Here is a 23,474-nt window from a genome sequence, read left to right as displayed (position 1 = left end):
AGAAAAGCAAAAATATAAACAATAAAATGGCAATAAATGTCCAGCTAGTGTGGCTCACTGATTAAGCATAGACCCATGCATCAAGAGGTCGCTGGTTTAATTCCCAGTCAGGGCACATGCCCAGGTTGTGGGCCAAATCCTCAGTGGGGGGCGTGCAGAAGGTGGCTAATCAATGTTCTCTCTCATGGATGTTTCTATCTCTCCCTCTCCCTTCCTTTCTCTCTAAAATCAATAAAGGTTAAAAAAAATTGTATTTTAATATTTAAAAAAAATAAATGGCAATAAATACATATCTATGAACAATTGAATCTGCAAACAAAATGAGCGAGCAGAATAGAAACAGACTCACAGATACAGAGAACTTTTTGTTGGTTGCCAGATGGGAGGGGGTTTGGGGGATGGGTGAAAAAGGTGAAGGAATGAATAAGTACAAATTGGTTGTTAGACTGATAAATCTCAAAGGGAACGGGGGGGGGGGAGTGGGAAGAGATAAATCGAAGAACTTATATGCATATATGCATAACCAATGGACACAGACAATAGAGTGCGGAAGGCAGGAGGGAAGCAGGAGTGGAGAGGAGTAAGTGGAGGGAAATGGGGGGTGGGGGACATTTGTAGTACATTTAACAATAAAGGTAAGTTTAAAAAACAAACTCTATCATCACCAAGGTAATCTCTAGCTTAGAAAATTAGTAATTGTGACTTCACTATTCATTACATAGTGAATATACACACACACACACAAACACACTAATATACAGCTTGAAATTAATTTCCAACATTTCTATATTCCTTCTATGCTAGTATATATTTCTTTCTCTTTCTCTCTCTCTCACCATTTAGAAATTCACATAACAAAATTTCAAACCTGTGGGCTCATTAAGGAACACTGCTTGAAAAATTAGTAAATATCAAGATTTTGAGAACATTAGATTCCTTTCTGTATTTAAACATTTCAAAAGAAGCAGTTTTCCAAAATTATGCAAGTGATAGAAAAGTGATTCTAAAGCCCACACAGCAGTATCAATTCAAGTTCAGGAACAAAGGATTCTGCTTTGAAGCATTTTGTTTTCCCTTTTACCTAACCTAGCCCATTAAGTCCAGTCCTGCAGAATATCAAACCATTCAGTATATTCTCATTTCCTAAGTTCCTTCTCCAAGTTTATCACAAAACTATCTATGTAGAACTATGTACTCCCACAGAAAAGCTTTACGACATTTCCTCCAAGGTTCCTTTCTACTGTGCAATCATCCAGTGAATGAAAAAATACTGAATTATAGTAAATAATGAAAAAATAAAAAAATACTGAATTATAGTGAAAAGTAAAAGAGAAAAAAAGGATTGTAACCAATGCAATTTTACAGCAGAGTTGAAAACAAAACCATAGCTAAAAAGATTCAAATTCATAATTTATTATAAACCAGCATTTAAACTGAGAAAGTCAAACTGCAACTGAAGGATGGCAGGTCAGAATCTAACATACAAGTAAACATTATACCCTAACCCTGAGTACGTTACTCTTTAGAATAAAGAATTAACTTTTTTGATAAACGTACCCAATAGTATCCTACTTCATGCCTACCTATATTTGATAATTAATCTTTGGAAAATTAATCTTCATTCCCAAAAACTCAACCTAATGATTTCCAACGATATCCTAGGCTTTTCAACGTGTAGAAGTTTTAAATATTCACAACTGGTCTCTGACTAGATATTATTCTCAACCACTGACAATTTACCATTTGCCCTAAGGGTTCCATGTTATGTCTCTTGTCTCTAGCTACCATTTCTCTCTCAAAAGGTCTATATCCTTGTCTTCCTTCCCTAGTTCTTAGTTTTTGATTGCCTCCCAGATCAGACTCTCTGCCCCATGGAGGAATACTCATAACCAAATTTTTTTTCTTTTGCCCTTCCCCCTCTACATCAACCCTTTCTTCCACTGCTTCTCACTTCTGCCTCTGAAGAAGAAACAGCAGGAATGCACTGCCCTATATAAAGAGACACCTATTCTGGATATCTGGCATTCTCCTTTAGCCTCACGTTCTGTCCAGCCATCTATACAAGAATCTGAGTTTTGTCAATCAAACTTTTTTTTAAAAGAAACTTAAAAATAATGTGTGTCAATCAAACTTTTTTTAAAAGAAACTTAAAAATAATATGATATGGTATGGAATCTGTCATAACCCAGGTTAAGATTAGGGAAAGCACCTGGTGAGTAGGAAAGAGAGGCTTGCTTACTCTAAGCTATGTTTTCTGAATAAATTAGTGCTGGCATACACTTTGGGGAAAAGAATATTTAAAAAAATAAAAAATCATTCCAAAGACTCACCCAAGAAATTAGGATACAGATGGTCAATATTATCCACAACATAGTTACACTTGGGACATCTATTATTATCCTCCAAACTCTGATGAATACACTTGTAGCTATTAGCAGAGAAAAAATAAAATAGATTTAAGTCAGTGATAGATTAATAAACTGTTCACAAAATAATGCCTATTAGTCTTCATTCCTCATTTTCAACGTAAGTAATCAGTTATCATATTTATTTCAGCTTATATTTTTACATCACAAAGAAGATAAATAGGAGCATTTATTACACAATAGTATACAAAAGTTATTGAAAAATAAACTAACAAATCTACTGAGTATGAAATTTAATAAGATGTACTAACTTTTAAATTTATGCAATTTAAACAGCATGTAACAGTACCATGGAAAGTAAATGCCTGACCATGGTTTAATTAAGCAGACAAACTATTTGTATTCTTGCAGTGCTGATATCTTAATATAAATTCACTAGGATGAAAAACTGATCTTATATATGTTTTTACCAATTACAATGGAAAAATAAAGAAAATACTGTCAGAGTTAAAGAGTACATGTGGATATGAACAATCTCATCTACTGTTGCAGGAAATGTAACTGCCATTTTTCAGAAGGCAAGTAACATGGAAAACCCTAAGACTGTATCCCCTTTGATGGAGTTATTTTACTTCTAGGAATTTATCCTAAGGAAATAAGCAGAGATACATATGTAGAAATGTGTTCAACTCAAGGTTATATGTAAATAACAAAATTAATTAGAAGCAATCAAAACACTAGGAAATTGACTAAATAAGTGTGTAGCTATCAATCCAATATAATGTATACAGCCAATAAAAACCATATTGTAATACATAAGAATAGTCACAAAAAAATAATCAATACCTATTACTAGTTATACCTGAAGAAATGTGATTACAAGAAATTTTTCCTTTCTTAACTTATAAATTTCTATAATGTTAAGTTTTTTATAATTGTGTATTATCTTATAAATTAAATATCACCCAACCAAACCTGAGAAATTTTCAATAGCTACTCGCACTGCAACTTTTAAAAAATATATAAATATATTTTTATTGATTTCTAGAGAGAGAGAAAGGGAGAGGGAGAGAAAGAGAAACATTAATTTGAGAAATGAACATCGATCAGCTGCCTCCTACACATTCCCTACCGGGGATGAAGTCCACAACCTGCGCATGTGCCTGATCGGGAATCAAACTATCAACCTTCTGGTGCACAGGACAATGCCCAGCCAATTGAGCCACACTGCAACTCTTTTTTATCCTCACCCGAGGACATTTTTCCATTTTTTGTTCAGATAGAGTGGGAGGGAGAGAGAGAGAGAGAAACACTGACGTGAAAGGGACACATCGAGTGGCTGCCACCCACACGACCAACCAGGGCCGGGGATGAACTGCAACCGAGGTACGCGCCCCTAGCAGGAACTAAACCCGGGTCTCTCCGGACCGCAGGCCGATGCTCCAACCGCTGAGCCAAACTGGCCAGGGCCACACTGCAACTCTTAAAAACATGATTCCGTACCACAGTGTGCCTGTGTCATCTGTTAAGTGTATATCTAACACAGAATAAATAATTTCTCTATAGCTACATATGGTTGTCATTTCTTCTATCATGTCCACTTGCAAAATATGAATATTTTTTCTGTCTGTGTATACAGGGATAAATAGATATAGAAAATTGAGACTAATCAGAAAATTCTAGAACAGTGGCTCTCAACCTTCCTAATGCCACGGCCCTTTAATACAGCTCCTCATACTGTGGTAACCACCCCAACCACCCCAACCATAAAATTATTTTTGTTGCTACTTCATAACTGTAATTTTGCTACTGTTATGTCTTAGGCAACCCCTGTGAAAGGGTCGTTTGACCCCCAAAGGGGTTGCAACCCACAGGTTGAGAACCGCTATTCTAGAAAAAAGGACTATAACAAGAACAGCAAAAACAAATCAGAAACAGTGGTCATATATAATAACCAGGTATAAAGAAAGACTAACAGCAAGGTACAAGATGATGAATTAGTCAAAAGTCCCGAAAGGCAAGCTGGCATCCAGGTTTGATCGGATATGCTAGGAGATGACAACATGGAGGAACCTGTGAGTTACAATTAATTTGTAATGAAGCAAAATAGTAAAGAGGACTTGGTAGACATAAGGTCTGAGAAGCAAGGTGCAAGGGACAAGCCAGAGGCAGCAAAGAACAAAGAGAAAGAGCAATCCTTATCTCTATATCATATTATTGAGTGTCAGTTAGGCAACAGCTAGTCGCAGGTTCACTATCAAGTGGGAATGAATAAAGTGAAAGAAGTTCCTATTACACTGTCTGTAACCTATCAGTAGCAAAGAATTATCATCATTTATAAGTGAGACAAGGGATAAATATAGTTAATGTAGTCCATTTTTATTTAGTGTTAATAATTCGGTTGGAGCCGTGAAGTGGTATACTGCTTGGCTCCAGATTATGAGCCAGGGTTCAAATTAGCAAAGAGTTGATACAATAGGCTACTGTTAATGACTGAAATTCCCTGGGCCTCACATATTAAGGTATCGTAAATAATTACGAAGTTTTGCTTTAAACAAAGTGCAAAAATGTTTCCCAGTTTAGCAAGTCTGACAAAGGGAGTGCCAATCTCCAGGTTTATTAGCTCCTGCCAAGTTGTGGTCTCTATCCAACCAAAGCCTGCTCTCTGGTAGATACTTTAAAACACAATCACATTAGGGTGTAACATAATTTGAATTGTAATAAGGATCAAGCTTAAAATATTTTTTATTTGAAGGGGAAAACAGATATTTAAGAAACCAATGACTAAACTTATGGGGGGAAATCACTTCATAAATTATATGAATGTCTAATCACTATGCTGTACACCTGAAACTAATAAAAAATAATATTGAATGTAAATTATTAATTGAAAACACACACACACAAAATGAAGCCTTCCAATGATGACACAGACACACCATGAAGATTATAGGACTCACTGAAAAGGCCAGGCCTATCTACTTATAAAGTCAATCAGTAATTGATACAACTTCACACATAGTCAAGCAAGACGATTGAACTGACTCAGCAAACACTTCAGTACCTTTTTTAAATGCCACAGTGAATACAGAAGTTAGAGGAGGGCAGTTAGGAAAAATTAAAATTTCACAACAATATTTCACACTTCAACACCTTCAAATCTGTAAAAGAAGAGGTTGAAGAATTAGGAAGAGGATGGGGGAAGGGGGTGCTGAGCAGCAGCAGAAGAGAGAGGTTGAATGACTTGACAAAGGTAAGGTAAGCTTTAAAGCCAGAACTAGAACCCCAGTTGACCAACTTCAAGAGCTTGCTCTTTTAGCTCTATATCAGTATTTCTCAACTGAGGGCAATTTTGTCCCCTAAGGGATATCTAGCCATGTCTGGAGACATTTTTGGTTATCATATCTGGGGGTATAGAGGTTGCTACTGGGTAAAGGCCAGGGATACTGCTAAGCAATCTACAATGCCCAGCGTAGTCACCCACAACAAAGAATTATCTGATTTAATACATCAATACTACCAAGGTTGAGAAAGCCTGTTCTATCTAAATCACCTAATTTTCTAGAATGATAAAAATCCAAAGTCTCTTAAGAAAAGTACATGGTTTCCTATGGAATGCTAAAGGGCTGGATCAATTCATGGACCAAAGAGAACACTGCTGCTAAATCATCAGCCTGAAAAAACCAAGACCATACATGTAACAGCCTGGAAGCAAGATCCACATGACCAGAATATCAATAGCAATATAAAGCAGAAAGTGAATCATGAAACATAATAATGTCAGCTAAGAAAGCGATTTTTATTCTAACCTTCTTTTTAAATGACTAGCAGACTGGATATACCAATCAATAAAGCCTCAGGCTTCAGATCAAACTAAAGGACTTACAGACTAGTGAGAACATTCAATACTCTTCTTGACTAATGGATAACAACCCACCAGATATCATATTCAACTCAGTATAAAATCATGGCTCTAACTTCAACATGAACTAGAATATAATGACATTTAGAACACAGCAGAAAAATACTAAGACTAAAATAATATACCAAAAGTGTAAATAACTTATGGAGATGATTGATAGCAAGCAGAATATACCATCCCCAAACAAAAAAATAGGAATTAAACATACACCCATTAGGATGGCTACTATTTTTATTTTTTAAAAGGCAGAAAACAACAAGTGTTGGCAAGGATGTGGAAAAATTTGAACCCTTGTGCAGTACTGGTGGGAATGTAAAATGGTACTGCAGCTATAAAAAACAGTATGGCTGTTCCTCAAAAACAGTGAATCATAGTATTACCTATTGAATCTATAACCAAAAAAACTGAAGGTAGGGTCTCAAGGGGATATCTATAACCAATGTTCAGCATAATTAACAATAGTTAAGAGGTAAAAGCAACCCAAGTGTCCACTGACAGATGAATAGACAAACAAAAGATAATATATACATGCAACTGAATATCATGCCTTCAAAAAGACACACGATATAATATGGATGAAACTTGAGGACGTAATGCTAAGTAAAATACACCAGTCACAAGAAAGACAAATACTATTTGATTCCAACTATATGAAGTCTAGAAAAGTCAAATTTACAGAAACAGAAAGTTAAATGGTGATTGACAGAAGCTAGGAGAAGGGGAAATGAGTTATTATTTAATGGGTACAGAGTTCCTGTTATGCATGAAAAAATTCTGGAGACTGAACAACAATGTGTACATGATTAATCAACATTACTCGACTTTAAAAATGGTTAAGATAATAAATTTTATTATGTGTATTTACCAGACCTAAATTTTGTTTTTAATACACATATTGATACTGAGCAAAGTGTTAGGAAGAGAACACAGAACTTTTTAATCCTCAATATCCTTTTCCAATCTCCTTCTAGCCTGCTACTGGGCCTTATACCTATCCCCACAAGTGAGTTAAAGGTGCTTTGTCCTGATTACTCAGCCACCCCCCCACCCAATTTTCTAAAAGAGCAGTCAAAGCTCTTTAACAACTAATAAACCCAAAAGTTTTAAAATCCATCCATAAGGCCTATTGTAAATCTAAGTATCTCACAGATATTATGCAACCATATGCTTACTGCCTTTAGCTGCAGAACCTGTAAAAATATATCAGGCAAAGAAATAATATGATTATAAGATAACTAAAATTAGTTTAAAAAAACATAACCTCTTACGGACTACATTTATATGTAAGTTTAAGACTGCCAAAAGACAATTTCGCTAAATAAAATCATCTTACCAAAAGCTGTGGCCACATTTCGTCATGTATGCTTCCTCGATCATGTCAAAGCAGATAGGGCTAAAAAGAAAGTAGAAAAATAATTGATACATTTTTTTTTTAAAGTAGAGTTATTTCAAATTGGAAAAGGACAGTAACAATACAACAAAGTCCTATTTCTATACATAGCTAAGTCTCCAAACATCCTATCAATGACAGATGAAATTTCTATTGAGTTGAACAAACTTCAGGGGATTGCAGGTAAAATGACAATTTGTTCAAGATGGCCCTAAGGGCCATCAAGCTCTAAAATGAACTAAATAAGTATATTAAAATGACCCCAATACTTTAACTCGCCTATAATTTTTAACAGTGCAATGCAATCACAAGAGTCCTGAAGAAAGTTCTATCATCTTTTTTGATCATCCTTGTACACAAAAATACCTAACCAGACCCTACCAATCCAAATGCTTTTATTTCCCATCTCAAAGAAAACTAATTCCCTGAGTGATAAATATACAATTGCAATTTCAATAACTCTTCTTGGTAGTGAAGATGGCAATGATAGCTAATACTTAAAATAGCACAAATTATATCCATTAAAACAGTGACATATATTAACTCATTTAATCCTTTCAAGAATACAGTGTTGGTAGGTACCTATTACTAGACCCATTTTATAGATGAGAAAATTGAGGTAGAGATGTTCAAACTTAGGTCCATGCTCTTAATCATAATTTTATGTTATTTCCAGACACTATGAGTTAAATACCAAGTCCTACCAACCTTGACGTAGTTCTGGCCAATGAAGGATACTTATTAATCTCAGAAAGGGCACTGTCTACCAGAAAAAAATGCAAAGCCTCATTTAAAAAAAATGTATCTGCCCTGGCCAGTGTGGCTCAGTTGGTTGGAGCACTATCATGTACACAGAAAGGTGGCACGTTAGATTCCTGGTGGGGGTGCATACAGAAGGCAACCATCTGATGTCTCTCTCTCTCTCTCTCTCTCTCTCTCTCTCTCTCCCTCCCTCTCCCCCCCTCCCTCCCTTCCTCTCTCTTCCCCTTCCTCTTTAAACAGTTAAAAAAAAAAACTGTTAAAAAAAACTCTGGTGAAATGTTGAGAGCTACAACAGCCATCTTGTGAGCGTGAAGATAATAATCGAAAACTAGAAGACAGGATATTGGTTCCTAAATGACATTCACAGCAGTTGCATCAACCATGGCTGCCTACATGGCTGCCTACCTCTGGACTTCATATCACATGAGAAACATAAATCCTCACTTGCTTAAGCCAGTGTTTATCAAGTTTTCTGTCACTGGCATACAAATCCAACCCTTACTGATGATACATGACACTCAACTATAAATGAAAATTCATCCACTCCTTCAAGAAAAATTTCCTAGGCATAAATACTATCTTAGACTATGAGGCTATAAAAAGTTATAAAATCTCAATGCTGCCCAAACTCAGAGTTTAACCATGTATATATAGTGTGCTGGCTTACACTGCACTGGTTTTGTCGGCTTTACCTGCTAGACTGAGAAGAAAGAGAAGTCTCCTAAAGGTGGGACTCAATATTTTTCTTTTGAGACAAAGTTCATCTTGCTCCTGCTTGATGGAGGTTATAAGTGGGTTGGGGACCCTCCTGACAATGTGTGGATGAGTGTGCAGGCTGCTCTGTGATCCAATTTGTGGCTGAAGGATGCTGAAGAGCAGAGCTGGGATGAACATTTTACTTCACAGGTACAAGTTGGTCACTGCTTGATGCTCAACATAGTTTTCTTAAGGCTCAAAACCCAGAGTGAAGGCAACATTCATTTCCCACCCCCTACCACCACTTTTTTAAAGAACTCTATTTCTGTGGGGGAGCTTTTAGTTTATAACAAAATTGAGTGGGGGAAAAAGGAGGACTACAATACATGTCATATAATGTGTTGCACTAACAATTGCATGCAGTACCTAAAGATTAGCGTCAGATCAGTTTAGAACAGCAGCTTCTAAAGAATGGCTTCTGAATAACATTTGAAGAAAAAAGTCTCCATTCTTTTCACCAAAGCTAGCTTTTCACCCACATTAAAAGTCAAGACTTCTAGCAAAAATGGAATTCGACTAAAATTAATCCTAGGTATGCCACCTACAGCATTCTGACCTTGGGAAAATAGTTTAATCTTTCTGTTTTCTCCATTTGTGTAACTGATAGTTACATCATAGAGTCACTGAACTGATTAATAAAATATCTATAATTAATACAATTTCTAGTATATAATATTCAATAAATGGTAGAATATACAAAAAGAATATCAAAGAGTCTGTATCAGTGATAAAGGAAGATAAGAACTGACTTACCACTCCCCTTCCCAAGGAAGAACTAAAATAATAAAGAAAATATAGAAACATAAAAAAATCCTAGCAAAACACCACTAACTCTTCCCAATTTTGAAGGGCAAGAACATACCCAGTGTAGGTTCTACAAAAAATCGTGAACAATCCATTTAGTACCCATTCCACTCTGCCAATCAATTAGCATTCAAGAAGACCTAAGCACAAATACAAGCATAGCTAGTATATAAATTGGCAGCCAGGCCAAACATTATACAAATACCTGAAATTTCATACAACCCAAAAAAACTTTATATAGACCCCCAGAAAAGTGTATGTACCTATCAAAAGGGAGGAAGAAATCACAAAGGAAGTAAAACCCCTGCCAGGGAGGGCCCTGGCTTGGTAGCTTAGTTGGTTAGTGTCATCTCAATACACCAAGTTTGCGGGTTCAATTCCCCGTCAAGGCACATATAGGAGTCAACCACTAAATGTATAAAGAAGTGGAACAAAAAATCAATCGCTTTCTCTCTCTCTCTCTCTCTCAAAAAACAACAACAAACAAATCTAAATAAACGTCCTGTGGGGACCGTTCATGTCTCCTGTACCACCGTAACACAAGCAATTCTTGTACATCAACATGTAAGAGAAAACCCAATAGGAAAAAAATGGAGGGAAATGTGAATTTCTAATTCATAAAAGGGGAAAGAAAACACACTGCCTTTTAGGATATGGACAGATGCTCCAACTCACTAGTAATCAAAAAATGCAAATTAAAACAATAAAATAACACTTTATCCCCATTCAATAGAAAATCGGAACACCAAGTATGTTAGGCAGCTTATGGAAAAACAAGAACCTTCATGCAGACACATTCTAGCAACCAACCTGCAGTGAACAGTCATATTCTCATGATCATGTAATCCTACTCTTAAGATATTTAAATACAGATATATACAACTACATATCCCTGAGTATATGTATGCATATAGTATGTGTGCATACATGTTAACGTATACATAGGTGCATATGTATTTATGTACATATATGTGGCTGTGTGTGTGCATACATGTATATGTATGTGTACAGCCAAAAAAATATCCACATCTGTCGATGGAATGTGTACGAAGATACTTACAAGCCAGGTACTTATTGTGACAGCGAATTAGAAGCAGGCTTATGCTCATAATTACTAGAATAGAGAAGTAAAATGTTCTCGGATATATACTATAAACATCATCACACAGCAGTCATAAGAAATGAACCAAAAGTACCTAGAAGTAACATAGCCAGATGTTTTGTCAAGTGAAAATAAAAATGAAAATGGGATCTGTGGCACAACACAATTTATATAAATTTAAAACACACACAAAATATATATTCGACAGGGATACATACATTCAAAGACATACATAAATCACAACAGAATAGAAAACCAAAAGATCAGGAGGATAAAAATGAAGTGGGGGGAGGAATACAATCCCTTATTCAACAGGATCTAAAAATGCCATCAATAATATGATGTACCATTATATACTACTAAAAAATAAACAACTCTACTAATTATCCTATGATAATACTTTGTTATTAGCTAGAAATTTTATTTTATGCTTCTCTTAAAAGCTCTTTTAGACTTGTTTTGTTTATTTTTTAATTGATTTTTTTTTAGAGAAAGAGGAAGGGAGAGAAAGAAACATCAATGTGAGAGAGATACATCGATCAGCTGCCTCGTGCACATCCACTACTGAGGATTGAGCCAGAAATCCAGGCATGTGCCATGACCAGGAATCAAACCAGGACCTCTCAGTCCATGGGACAATGCTCAGTCCACTGAGCCACACCTGCCAGGATAAACTTAGACTTAAGTTTTATCATTTATCACTGTTGTGAGAAAAAAAGAATGTATATGTATACACACACACATAATTAAAGTTTTCCTACAAATTCTCATTCTTCAATGTCTAATTTTTCTAAATCAGTATTTGACTAACTCACTGATATCTAGATTTCCCCACACAATATTTTTCATTACTTTGGTGAGACAGCATCTATTGAAAGAATATATAATAGAACTAAAGAACATTGGTATTGGGATCTTAAGCCAGGTTTACATTCAGCCAACTAACCTACATCTGACTCCAGCTTTAGGAATGTTGCTAAACATGTCTAATTCACCACATCCCAGAACCTCCTCCACCCCTCACTCCCACATACAAATACTTAGTTCATAGGGAATAAAACAGTAATTCACAATTGTCTCAGAGACTTTCTTCCAATCTGCTGAAACCTACATTCAAGTTTTGAAGCAGGCATTTTCTACATTCACACACCTGCATGAAAATGATGGCTACTATATCCAATGGCCAGTTAGCCAATAGGAATTTTTTAATTCCATCATCTGTAACACATAACCCAGTTTTCAGAGGTGCCAAAGTATAAAAGAAGAAAAAAATGTTCAATTCAGAATAAAAGAAATATAACAAAGTAAAACAAAGCAAGAGATGAGCCTTGGATGGGCAATGGACAAAGTGGAAACAATTAGCTCACTGTATATTTGAAGTCAAAATCTTACTGCATACACTTAGAAAACTGGAGAGGGGCAAATAAAACAATTGCTTTCAGAGCAACACAGTACTGATATTTTTGAGGGAAGATGAACAAATAAGTGAGCACTATCACAGACCCAGTTTTCTGTTTTCACAGAAAGATTCACAGGCCCAAGGAAAGAGAACATAAGCATAGTACAACAATCTCACTGAGTCCAGGAAAGACAAAGAGGAAAGAATTTACAAGACAGGACTTCACAGAAGAAGGAGCTACAAACAGAAAGAATTCTACAAATCTATATAGGGTTCTCGTCAAGTCCATTGCTGAATATTACTCATACGTGTCCAGAGTAAAACTCCACAAGATCAGTTAAAAAGTAACCGGGAGCTTAAAAAAAAACAAAAAAACACACAGGGCATTTATCACTAGTAGAGCTAAACTAACTCTAGAAAAATAGTTCCTGATAATCTACTCTAAAAATTTTTTTAATTCAAAAATTTTTAATCCTCAAAAGGATCAAAGTGATATACAAAGTAACTTAACTGCATGCCAGAACAAAATCCATCACTCTATAATGGAAAAAAATAAAATCGATCACCCAATAATAAAAAGTTTAAAACGTCCACTATCCAATACATAGATTACTAGACATGTGAAATAGTAGCAAATGTGACCCGTAAATGAGAAAAACAAGTTAATAGAAACAAAGAAATAAATAATAGATTTAGCAGAAAAGGACTTCGAAACATATTACAAATATGCTCAAAGTCTTAACAGAACACATGAATATAATTAAGAGGAAAGTGGAAGATATACAAAGAACTAACTGGAACTCTAGAGCTGAAAAATACAGTACCTGAAAGCATAGCAAAAGACATGGGAACTATGAGAAAGTACAATGCAATTGCTAGAAGTTTAAAAATAATGCAACCTCAGAAACACAGGATTATTTCATCAATGCATGAAACACAAATTAAGGCAAGAAGCAGTTAATCTGAAGATAAGTTAACAGACATTATGTAAGTTATTATACATACTTTCAATCCTTTGTATGAAAGAAATATTAAAGTGATAAATATAAATCTCTAAAATGTTCATCAATTCTACACCTGACATGAGTCAACCCTTTCTCCTATGTATCCACGCTGTATACACTTAGTAGCCATTACAGTTATCAAATCAGTTATCAGAGAGACCACAGTCGCATGGCTTTAGTACAGTATATTATCTAATTGATCTATTTTATTAGTTTTTGTTGTTAATCTCTTACTGCTCCTAAGTTACAAACTTTATCATAGGTATGAATGTACAGGAAAAAACATAGTATATACAGGGATCAGCAAAAGTAGGTTTACAGTTATGAGTATGTGAAATAGTTTATTCTTGTATTATTTATTAATTATTGTATTATTTTCCATACAAACAACTGTAAACCTACTTCTGCCCATCCCTGTACATAGGGTTCAGTACTATCTGCGGTTTCAAGTATCTACTGGGAATCTTGGAACATAACCCCCTCAGACAAAGGGGAACTACTGTATTAACACTAGACTAAATAGATTTCAGAACAACTATTACCAGGAATAAAGAGGGACATTTCAAATGATAAGGGGATCAATTCACCAACTCTAAATGTGTGTACTCTACTAACAAAGCTTCTAAATTACATGAAGAAAAAGAGGATAGAATTAAAACAAGAGATAACCCAATCCACAATTATGTAACATTCCTCTTTCCGTAATTAACAAAACAAGTATACAGAAAATCAACTGGGGTAGATAGAATTTAAACAACATATCAAACAACTTGATTGTTTGATATTTATAGAATACAGCAGCATACCCTTTTTTTTTCAAGTGCATATGGAACATTAGCCAAGATGTGGACCAAGAAATAATTCTCAATACATTTAAAAGGACTAAATTCATACAAATCATGTTCTCTGAACAAAGCTGAATATATCAGAAATCAGAATGATATCCAGAAAATTCTCATTTAGAAATTAAGCAACATATTTCTAAATAATCTATGGTTCAAATAAGAAACCACCATGTTAGAAACCAATTTCTGAGATAGGACAAAGAGTCATAAGCCATAAAAGAAACAAACGATAGAGTGGACTTAAAATGTAAAACTTTTGTACTTCAAAAGACACTCAAGAAAATTACAAGGTAAGCAACAGACTGAAAGAAAACATCATAATACATAGGACCGACAAAAGATTTGTATCCAGAATCTATAAAGAACCCTTACAACTCAAGATAAACAACTGAAGAGAAAAATGGGCAAATGATTAGAATAGATACTTTATAAAAGATATGCAAAAAGGCCCAGCCGGTGTGGCTAGGTGTATTGAGCATTGTCACATGGACTGAGAGGTCAAGCTGTGTCGTGGGCTGATCCCCAGTAAGGAATGTGCAGGAGGCAGCCAACTGATAACACTCTATCACATCAATGTTTCTACCTCTCTCTCTTAAAAAAAAAAAAAAAAATCAATAAAAACATATTTTTTAAAAAGATATGCAAATGAAAAATAAAAACATGAAAACAGGTCCCAAATGAAAGAACATAACAAAACTCCAGAAAAAGAACTAAGTGAAATGGAGATAAGCAACCTAACAGATGCTGAGTTCAAAATACTGCTTATAAGGATGCTCAATGAACTTAGTGAGAACCTCAGAGAACTTAGTGAGGGCCTCAAGAGCATAAAAAAGGACCAGTCAGAAATGAAGGATGCAGTCAGAAATGAAGGAGGCACTAACTGAAATAAAGAATAGTTTACACAGGTTCAATAGTAAGTAGGGTAGGTAAAACCAAGAAGCAAACCATCAATTTGGGATATAAGGAAGCAAACATACCCAATAAGAACAGCAAAAAGAAAAAAGAATCCAAAAAAATGAGGATGGTGTAAGGAGCCTCTGCGACAACTTCAAGCATGCCAACATTTGCGTCTTGGGGGTGCCAGAAGGAGAAGAGAGAACAAGAAATCGAAAACCTATTTGAAACAATAATGGCAGAAAATCTCCCTAATTTGGTGAAGGAAACAGACATACAAGTCCAGGAAACACAGAGAGTCCCAAACAAGATGAACCCCAAGAGGCCCACACCAAGACACATCATCATCAAAATGCCAAAGGTTCAAGACAAAGAGAATCTTAAAAGCAGCAAGAGAAAAGCAGTTAGTCACCTACAAGGGAGTTCCCATAAGACTGTCAGCTGATTTCTCAAAAGAAACTTTGCAGGCCAGAAGGGAGTGGCAAGAAATATTCAGAGTGATGAAAAGCAAGAATCTACAACCAAGATTACTCTATCCTGCAAAGGTATCATTTAGAATTGATGGCCATATAAAGAGTTTCCCAGACAAGAAAAAGTTAAAGGAGTTCATCACCACCAAACCGTTGTTATATGAAATGATGAAGGGTCTTTTTTGAAGAAAAAGATAAAATATATGAACAAACAAAATGAACAGGCAGAACAGAAACATTCTCATAGATACAGAGAATATTTTGTTGGTTGTCAGACGGGGGGGGGGGGGTATATGGGTGAAAAGGGTGAAAGGACTAAGAGGTACAAATTGGTTGCTAGACTAACAAACCTCAAAGGGAAGGGGGTAGGGCGGTGGGAAGAAATAAACCAAAGAACTTATATGCATAACCAATGGACACAGACAACAGTGTGGGAAAAGGCGGGAGGGGGGCAGGAGTGGGGAGGAGGGGGTCAATGGGGAAAAAAATGAGGAACAGCTGTAATACATTCAACAATAAAGATAAAAGAAAAAAAAAAGATGGTAGGGACCTATACAAATAGAACGTACATACAGAGGGCAAAGAACAAGCAAAGTGAAAGGCAAAGATGAAGAGACTGCATGTTATAAACAAGTCAAGAATTTAAGAATCATTATAATTTTGTATAAGACAAACAGGAAAGAGAAGAATAACTGTCAAAGCCTTCCTCCCAAGCTACAGAAGCTTTGAGGGAAAAGGGTTGCAGGCTAAACTTATTTAAAACAGAAAGAAATCACCATCAAGAACAACATGCTCATGCAAGGAGAAAAAATGAGCAACACGGTTTAAGGTTGCAGTTATTTTAATAATTCTTAGATGGAATATGGTCAAAAAAGGAATGTTGGTTCATTAAAAAGAAAGGTTTGTAAGGGAAAATGTAGCCTCCAATCAGCATATTCTTTGGTAATAAACTATTACTGTACGAATACCTCCCTCTCAATTTATAGACCAGAATTCAAATTGATAGTCTTTTATATCCTCATTCATAATCATCTTTCATTTTCTCTGCCATTGGATTCACCTAAATCTTCTACTGACACTGATGCTAACAGAAGGACCACAATGAACTGCTATGATTTGACATCATCTTCTGCAGAGTACCTTTTACCACCATTGTCATCCAAACAGCACATGTACAATAAAGCAAAAGAAGCAGGTATTTTTTTAATGAACAAAAAAACTGGCCAACAAATAAGTCCAGGGACATGGAAATATGGAGCAGACTGACAGATTTCGCAGAGAAGGAGGGGAGGGAGATTAACCAAAGAACTTACACACATATATGCATAGCCCATGGACACTGACAATAGTGAGGTGTGGAGGCAGGCAAAGAGGAGAAAGGATGGGGAACATCTATAATACCCTCAACAATAAAAACAATGTTTTTTGATTTTAAACAGAAAAAGGGAGAGAGGGGTGAGAGAGAGAGAGAAATATCAATGTGAGAGAGAAACCTAGATCAGCTGCCTCCGACTCGCACCCCTGCCAGGGATCAAACCACCAACGTGGGCATGTGTCCTGGCTGGGAATCGAACCCACAACCTTTTGGTTTAGGTACAATGCTCCAACCAAAGGAGCCATATCAGCCAGGGCCAAGTTTTGTTTTGCAGATTCAAGAAAGTGATTGACTGATGTTGCTACAAATAACAATGTAATGAATTCTAGTTAATTTCAGTAATTCAATATGCTTTTAACAATTCTTCAAAACACTTTTTAATAGTTTGGAAAACATAGTAGCAAGAATGATAATGGCTGCCTAGGGTGCAATGCAGTGAGACAACATCTGAATTCAGAAGAGTATTTAACATCTAAGTGAAGCAATGATGACAGGATACAACACAATTATGTGATTAAAGTCTCTCCTTGCATTAAAGAGTGAGCTCCTTCAGGATAGTCTATTACTAATAGTTTGACACCAGAGGTAGGGACATATTTAATAAATGGTAGATCTAATTAATTTAGAGCCTACTTAGTTTTATCAGATGATTAGAGTTAACCTTCCCACACGAGGCTTACTGTCTACTTGGAAACACTTATTTCTGCTGCAACTGGGCCTTGCAGAGGTAGAAAAGAGCACTTCAGATCGCTGAAAGGCTGATGCAGAGGCAGTAATAATGTGATAGAACAAAATAAGTCATCTTTCAAAAACAGGCTAGACTCAAATAACTTTAGTTAAATGGATCATGTAAGAAAATTTTGAAAAATCAAAGTAACAAAGACTTCCTTTGAATGTCAAAGATTTTTTCAATTTCAGGCTAAATACTACTCTCTCTCGTAATACAGATTCTCTATAAATCACTGTTAGAACTACCTGCAATTTGATAATATGTACTTTTGTCCTTTGTATGAAAGAAATATTAAAGTGAAAACTATAAGTCCCTAAAATGTTCATCAATTCTGCAATCAAATATAAACAGTTTCAAATACAATATAATTCAACAAAGGTGTTACTGAAAATTGAGCATTTGACTTTAAATCAACTGTTCTCAAGAAGAGGGCATGTCACTGTCATGAGGGAAGCTTTTGCAAACTATATTGCTCACTCCAGCCTCTAATTCTGGTATGTCCTCTCAGGAGGTGAGCAGGCAGACAAGCAGGGGAAGGGAGAGGTTATGGATTTAAGAACATTTATTTCTTGTGATTATGAAACAGTTGTTTCCTTCCAGTCTACCACATTTAAAAACCACTAGCCTTGCCCGGGCCGGTGTGGCTGGGTTGAGCATCATCCCATGCACCAAAAGGTCCAGGTCAGGGCACATGCCCAGGTTGTGGGCTCAATCCCCAGTAGGAAGTGTGCAGGAGGCAGCACATGGATGTTTCTGTTTCTCTCTTTCTCTCAAAACATTTTTTTTTTAAAATTCTCTAGGCTAAACACATGTACTCAAACCTTTGGATCTGGAGTTTTCTAATTCCATACAAAGAAAGCACTAAATTGAGAACTGGAAGATCTGAGTTCTCTGATTTTTGTCCCTTAAGAGCTGTCCAATTTGAAACAAAGTAACTTCTTTTTACCTCAACAAAAATATAATTATATTAGTATTATATTAAAATTTCACAAAACTGCTCTATGGATAAAATGCAATGTGACATATAAACATCTTTAAAATGTAATGAATAAGGAATGATGAGCATTATTCAAACTTCAGCCTCATTTAGATGTAAAAGCACGGAGTGATTGGGATTGGTTCAATCTGACCTTGAAGCATACAAGATTAACCACACCCAGAGCCAATTAGAAATGAAAAGGACTCCTTGAGCCTTGTCTAATCCATATCTTCCTACTCCAAAAGACTGGCCAAATGAAATCCAGCTTGAGAACCAGGATACTAGATTCCCATCAATGAATTCTTCTGAGTAGCCAACTTCACCAGAAAAACAATGGACTAATGAGACTCTTAAAGCAAAATATTTGGAATTTTTAACTGAAGACTCTTACTGGACACTTCCACATTAAGAATATTAAAATAGAGTCATCTAATCAACCTGGTTAGGACTCAGATTATATTAAAACATTTTTTAAAACTAAGTGGTTGACTAATACAAAGTTAAATAACCTCACTCCTTAAAAAAAAAAAAAGCCAGTTGCTTATACTCCCCCATTCCTCTCCAATTTCCTATAAAATAGCCTATAGTAAGTACAATGAAACTCATTTGGTGCCTGGCAAACAGTGAGTGCCAAACACCTGCTAAATGAAAGCCTGATTACCTTATTTATCACACCTTTTACACAATTTTAGTGTACTGATATGGATGCTGGCATGTTTTTTAGCCTACTGAAAACTGAAATGCAAATGGTTGCTAAAAAGACAACTGGTTCAATCCCTGGTCAAGGCACATATGGGAATCAACCAGTGAGTGCATGGATAAATGGAGCAACGAATTGATGTCTGCCAGTCTGTCTGTCCCTCTAAAATCATCCAATCAACCCATCAATCAATAAAACAACTGAATCTTGCAAATCCTCATTTTGTTTCATTAGCCTCTACTTTATCACGTGGCCCTCTCTACTGAGTATGAGCACAAACACCTCTTTAGACCCAATCATAGCTACTTAAGTTATGTATAAGTAACAATCACAGTTATAGCCCAGCTTCAAGTAAAAATTAATTCTGAATCAAGATTAACTTAAAAACAAAAACATAAAATATGTGTGACTATATTGTATTAACTGCAAACTAGAAACTGCAAGACTAATAACAACTTCTTATATTTACAGCTGGCCCTTGAACAACACAGGGGCTAGGGACACCGATCCCCCCACGCAGTTGAAAATCCACGTATAACTTTTGACTCTACAGCTGGCCCTTCATATGGTGGATTCAACCAATTGGGGATGGGAAACAGTATGTTCTATCCGAGGTTAGGTATGGGAAATACTGTTCTTGTTCAGCGTGGGTTGAATCCATAGATGAAAAACCATGTATACAAGGGCCGACTGTATTTGCGGGGGGGGGGGGGGTGGGGGGGGGCACCAAAACAAACCAAAAACCAGTATAAATGGCCCCAGGCGCTTCAACACCCTGTTGTGCAAGGGTCAACTGCAATGACACCACTCGGCCCATCTCCGGCCCTCACGCTATCAGCCCTCCCCCCCCCCCCCGCGTGCAAGCCCACTTCCTGCGTCACCCGCAGGCCAAGTCTACGAGCATCTTCCTCCGGGGAAGGGCACCAAGTCCTCCAGGTCTCGCTCGGCTAGGAGCAATCCCTCCCTCGCCATTCTTCCGTGCGGATACGAAGCCAGCGGGAGCCCCAAACACTCCGACCAGACACGCACCTCCTCTGTGCCAAACGCCCGTGCGGCGCCCCAGGGCCACCCAGGAGGCCCGCGCGTCCGCGTCCGCGTCCGCGTCCACGGCCCGGCCGGCCGCTCAAACCCGAGTTCGCACCCGCGACGGCATCCCCACGTGGGACGACCCCTGGCACCCGAGGCGGCGGGCGAGACCTTCCGCTGGGAAGCGAGCATGTGGGCGCACAGCCCTCCTCGACTGCAGGGGCCCCGCCAGCAGGCAGAAGGGGCCCGCCCTGGGCGCAGGAGACACACACCCCGCGGGTCTCGACGCGAAACACTGTGCTCTCCACCCGCACGGGGCTCGGAGCACCGTCCACCAGCCAGCCAGCCGAGCCGGGGAGCTGCCGGCCCTTCCCGAGGGGACGCCCTGCGACCGGCACCCGGGCTGCCAGGACGCCGGGCCAGCGGGCCCCCAGAAAACGCCCCGCGCCGCCCTGCATCTGACGGGCCGTCTCGCCCCTACTTCTCCTTCCCAAGTCCCGTCCCGTCCCCGCCGCGCCGGGCCCGGCCCCCACGGCCCCCGCGGCCCCCGCGGCCCCCTCGCGCGGACCCGCAGCCCGCGCGGCCGCTCGGCCCGGGGCGACGCAGGGCTGCGCCCGCACCCACCAGACGAAGTCGTTGCTTTTGTCCTCGTAGGAGTTGAGCAGCCCGTTGCAGAGCGGGGCGAGCAGAGGCCGCTTCCTGCTGCCGCTGGCGAGGCTGGAGCTGCTGCCTCCTCCGCCGGCGCTGGGCCGGGCCGCGCAGCTGAGCCGCGACAGGCCGGCCGACACCACCCCGCCGCCGCCGCCGCTGCCGGACACCGCGGCCGCCACCAGCACAGGCCGCGCCGGGCCCCCGAGGCCGCCGGAGCCCGCGGCCTGGGCCGCCCCGCCGGACACCAGCGCCGCCGCCGAAGCCGCCGCCGAAGGGGGCGACGGGGAAGAGGACAAGGACGAGGAGGCGGAAGTCACCGAGGAGGCCGCCGAGGAGCCGGGGCTGGTCCCGGCGGAGCCCGACCCGGCCTGGCGGCTCCCGGACATCGTGACTCCCTCCCCTCCGGCCGGGCTCTCGGAGGAGAGGGACCGCGACCGCCGCCGCCGGCCCTGCCCTCCGCCTCAGTGCATCCTGAGGCCGCGCCGCGCCGGGAGGTGGGGCCGAGGAACAATAAAGTAGGTTCTGTCAGGCCCCGCACGGCCGCCCGACGGGAGGGGGCGGAGGAAACCCACAACGCGCAGTGGAAACCACTGCCGCTCTCGAGGCCGCCGCCGCGTCCCCGCCGCAGCCAACCCGGGCGCGCCGAGGGCCGGCCGTGCGCGTGCGCCAGAGGCGGAAGGGGCGGGAGCGGCGGGGGAGACGACTTCGGACGCGGCCCGGGCGGTGCTCGGACACGTCCGGCGCGCCCGCGGCGGCGGCCTGGTAACAACCACAGCCCTCGACGAGCGCTGTTTTCGTTCGTGACGTGCCGGAGGGCAGGCCTGCTTAAAGGGCGGCAAGGCGGAGGAGAGCGGAATGAATGGTCGGGGTGGCGGAGTGACTGGAGGGGCTTAAAGAGCGACTGCGCACGCGCGCTCTGGGTTACCCAGGGTCCCCGCTCCTGGCCGAGAAGAGCGGCGCAGGCGCGGAGTCGCCGAGCTGCGCATGCGTGCGGGAGAGCCGCATTCCTGAACGTGAAGAGGGAGCGGTCGCTGTCGTCTCAGAGGCGGGTGGTGTGACCCAGTGGCTGGAGCACGACAGGTGCTTCCGAATAGGGACTCGAAGGCCCTGTAGACTGGGACACACAGAAAGGACCCAGAGGCTCCGAGCCGTTGAAAGCGCTGGCGTTGGAGCAGGGCCTCCAGGCCGTGCGGTCCGAAGCCCTGCCACAGTATCGCGAGGACTAGATTAGACGAAGTCAGTCTGCAGCGCTTTGTAAGTGGAAAACGTGGGAACGAGTGTTACCAGTGTCAGGGGTTCGACCACGAGCTCACGCTAGCAGTGTGAAGAGTTCTTTACGAAAGGAAGCCTATCAATCAGGGGAAAACAAGTGATCCGTAATTAGAACACAGCTCCGTCAGAACGCCGGTGTCATGTGATCTTACGTAATTCTAGCACAAAACAAGTAAACCTGGCATTTGAAACCTCCAGAAAGAATGTGCGATTTCTGCTAGGCTCTTTGGAATATTAAGAATTGGCCACCGATTTACATTCGCCTTTCTGAGAATCCCTACGATTCTCAGAGATGTGATTAGAAACAGCTGACCTGGGTGAGTTTGGGTATTCTTTCTAACTATATCATTCAATGATTCTTACTGGGGAAGAGCCCAGACCGAATTTTCCCGAGGTGTGAAGACTGTAGGAGCCACGAGGCTCTTTCCCTAGGAGTCTCTGCCCCTGCTGAGGAGCAGGGTCTGGGGAGGGCCTAGATGAAGGCCCAGCCACTCACCTGCGCAGCCAGCCCTCGCAAGCCGCCATCCTCAACTCTGCCTTAGTCGCTCACACTCTGTTCCCAGCTCAGGTTTCCACTCAGAATAATAACATGGGAATGGCCTTATCGGATTTCCGAGAACCACTCTCCTTATATGAACATTGCATTGTACGAACCTTGTTTATATTCATTTGCAAGACCCACCTGAAAATACAAAACAATAAATAAAGACACCACACACACACAAAGAACAGCAAAAAACACAAAAAAGACCCACCTGAAATGTGAAGCCTTACTAACTCCTTAGCAGAGATAGTTTCACCTTCATTTGTGCTCCTAGGATATTTTGTTTGCACTCACAACATTGCGTTTTAGTGGTTTATATATGACTCTCCACCACCACTTGCCTATCAGCTTCAACTTTGTATTCTCAGTATGTAACACAATATCTGGCCTATGATAGGTGCTTATCAAATATTTCTTGACTAACAAATGAATAAAACAGTTGATCTCATTTTAATTATTTGCTGAAAGTGTGCCTTTTCAACC

General features: G+C 39.7%; 1 protein-coding gene across 11 annotated transcripts in view; it reads right to left on the bottom strand.

Moving 5' to 3' along the window:
* COP1 (COP1 E3 ubiquitin ligase) overlaps positions 1-22,987 on the bottom strand; it is a 128,441-nt gene extending 105,454 nt beyond the window's left edge. For 2 of the 11 annotated variants that reach the window (XM_036273094.1, XM_036273093.1), the window contains exons 1-3: positions 21,149-21,689; positions 7,622-7,681; positions 2,331-2,428 (exon numbers count right to left, since the gene is read on the bottom strand). In XM_036273094.1, the coding sequence (XP_036128987.1) occupies positions 2,331-2,428; positions 7,622-7,681; positions 21,149-21,561 (571 nt within the window). In that variant the 5' untranslated portion in view covers positions 21,562-21,689. Of the gene's footprint in view, positions 1-2,330; positions 2,429-5,430; positions 5,528-7,621; positions 7,682-9,132; positions 9,361-21,148; positions 21,848-22,943 lie in introns of those variants that run through there. The other 9 variants (XM_036273099.1, XM_036273097.1, XM_036273095.1 and 6 more) reach the window with 9 other exon arrangements.
* Positions 22,988-23,474: the final 487 nt, after the last annotated feature.

The sequence above is a fragment of the Molossus molossus genome, unplaced genomic scaffold (assembly GCF_014108415.1).
Source record: "Molossus molossus isolate mMolMol1 unplaced genomic scaffold, mMolMol1.p scaffold_m16_p_20, whole genome shotgun sequence".
Lineage (NCBI taxonomy): Eukaryota > Metazoa > Chordata > Mammalia > Chiroptera > Molossidae > Molossus > Molossus molossus.
This window is presented reverse-complemented; position numbering and strand designations above follow the sequence as displayed.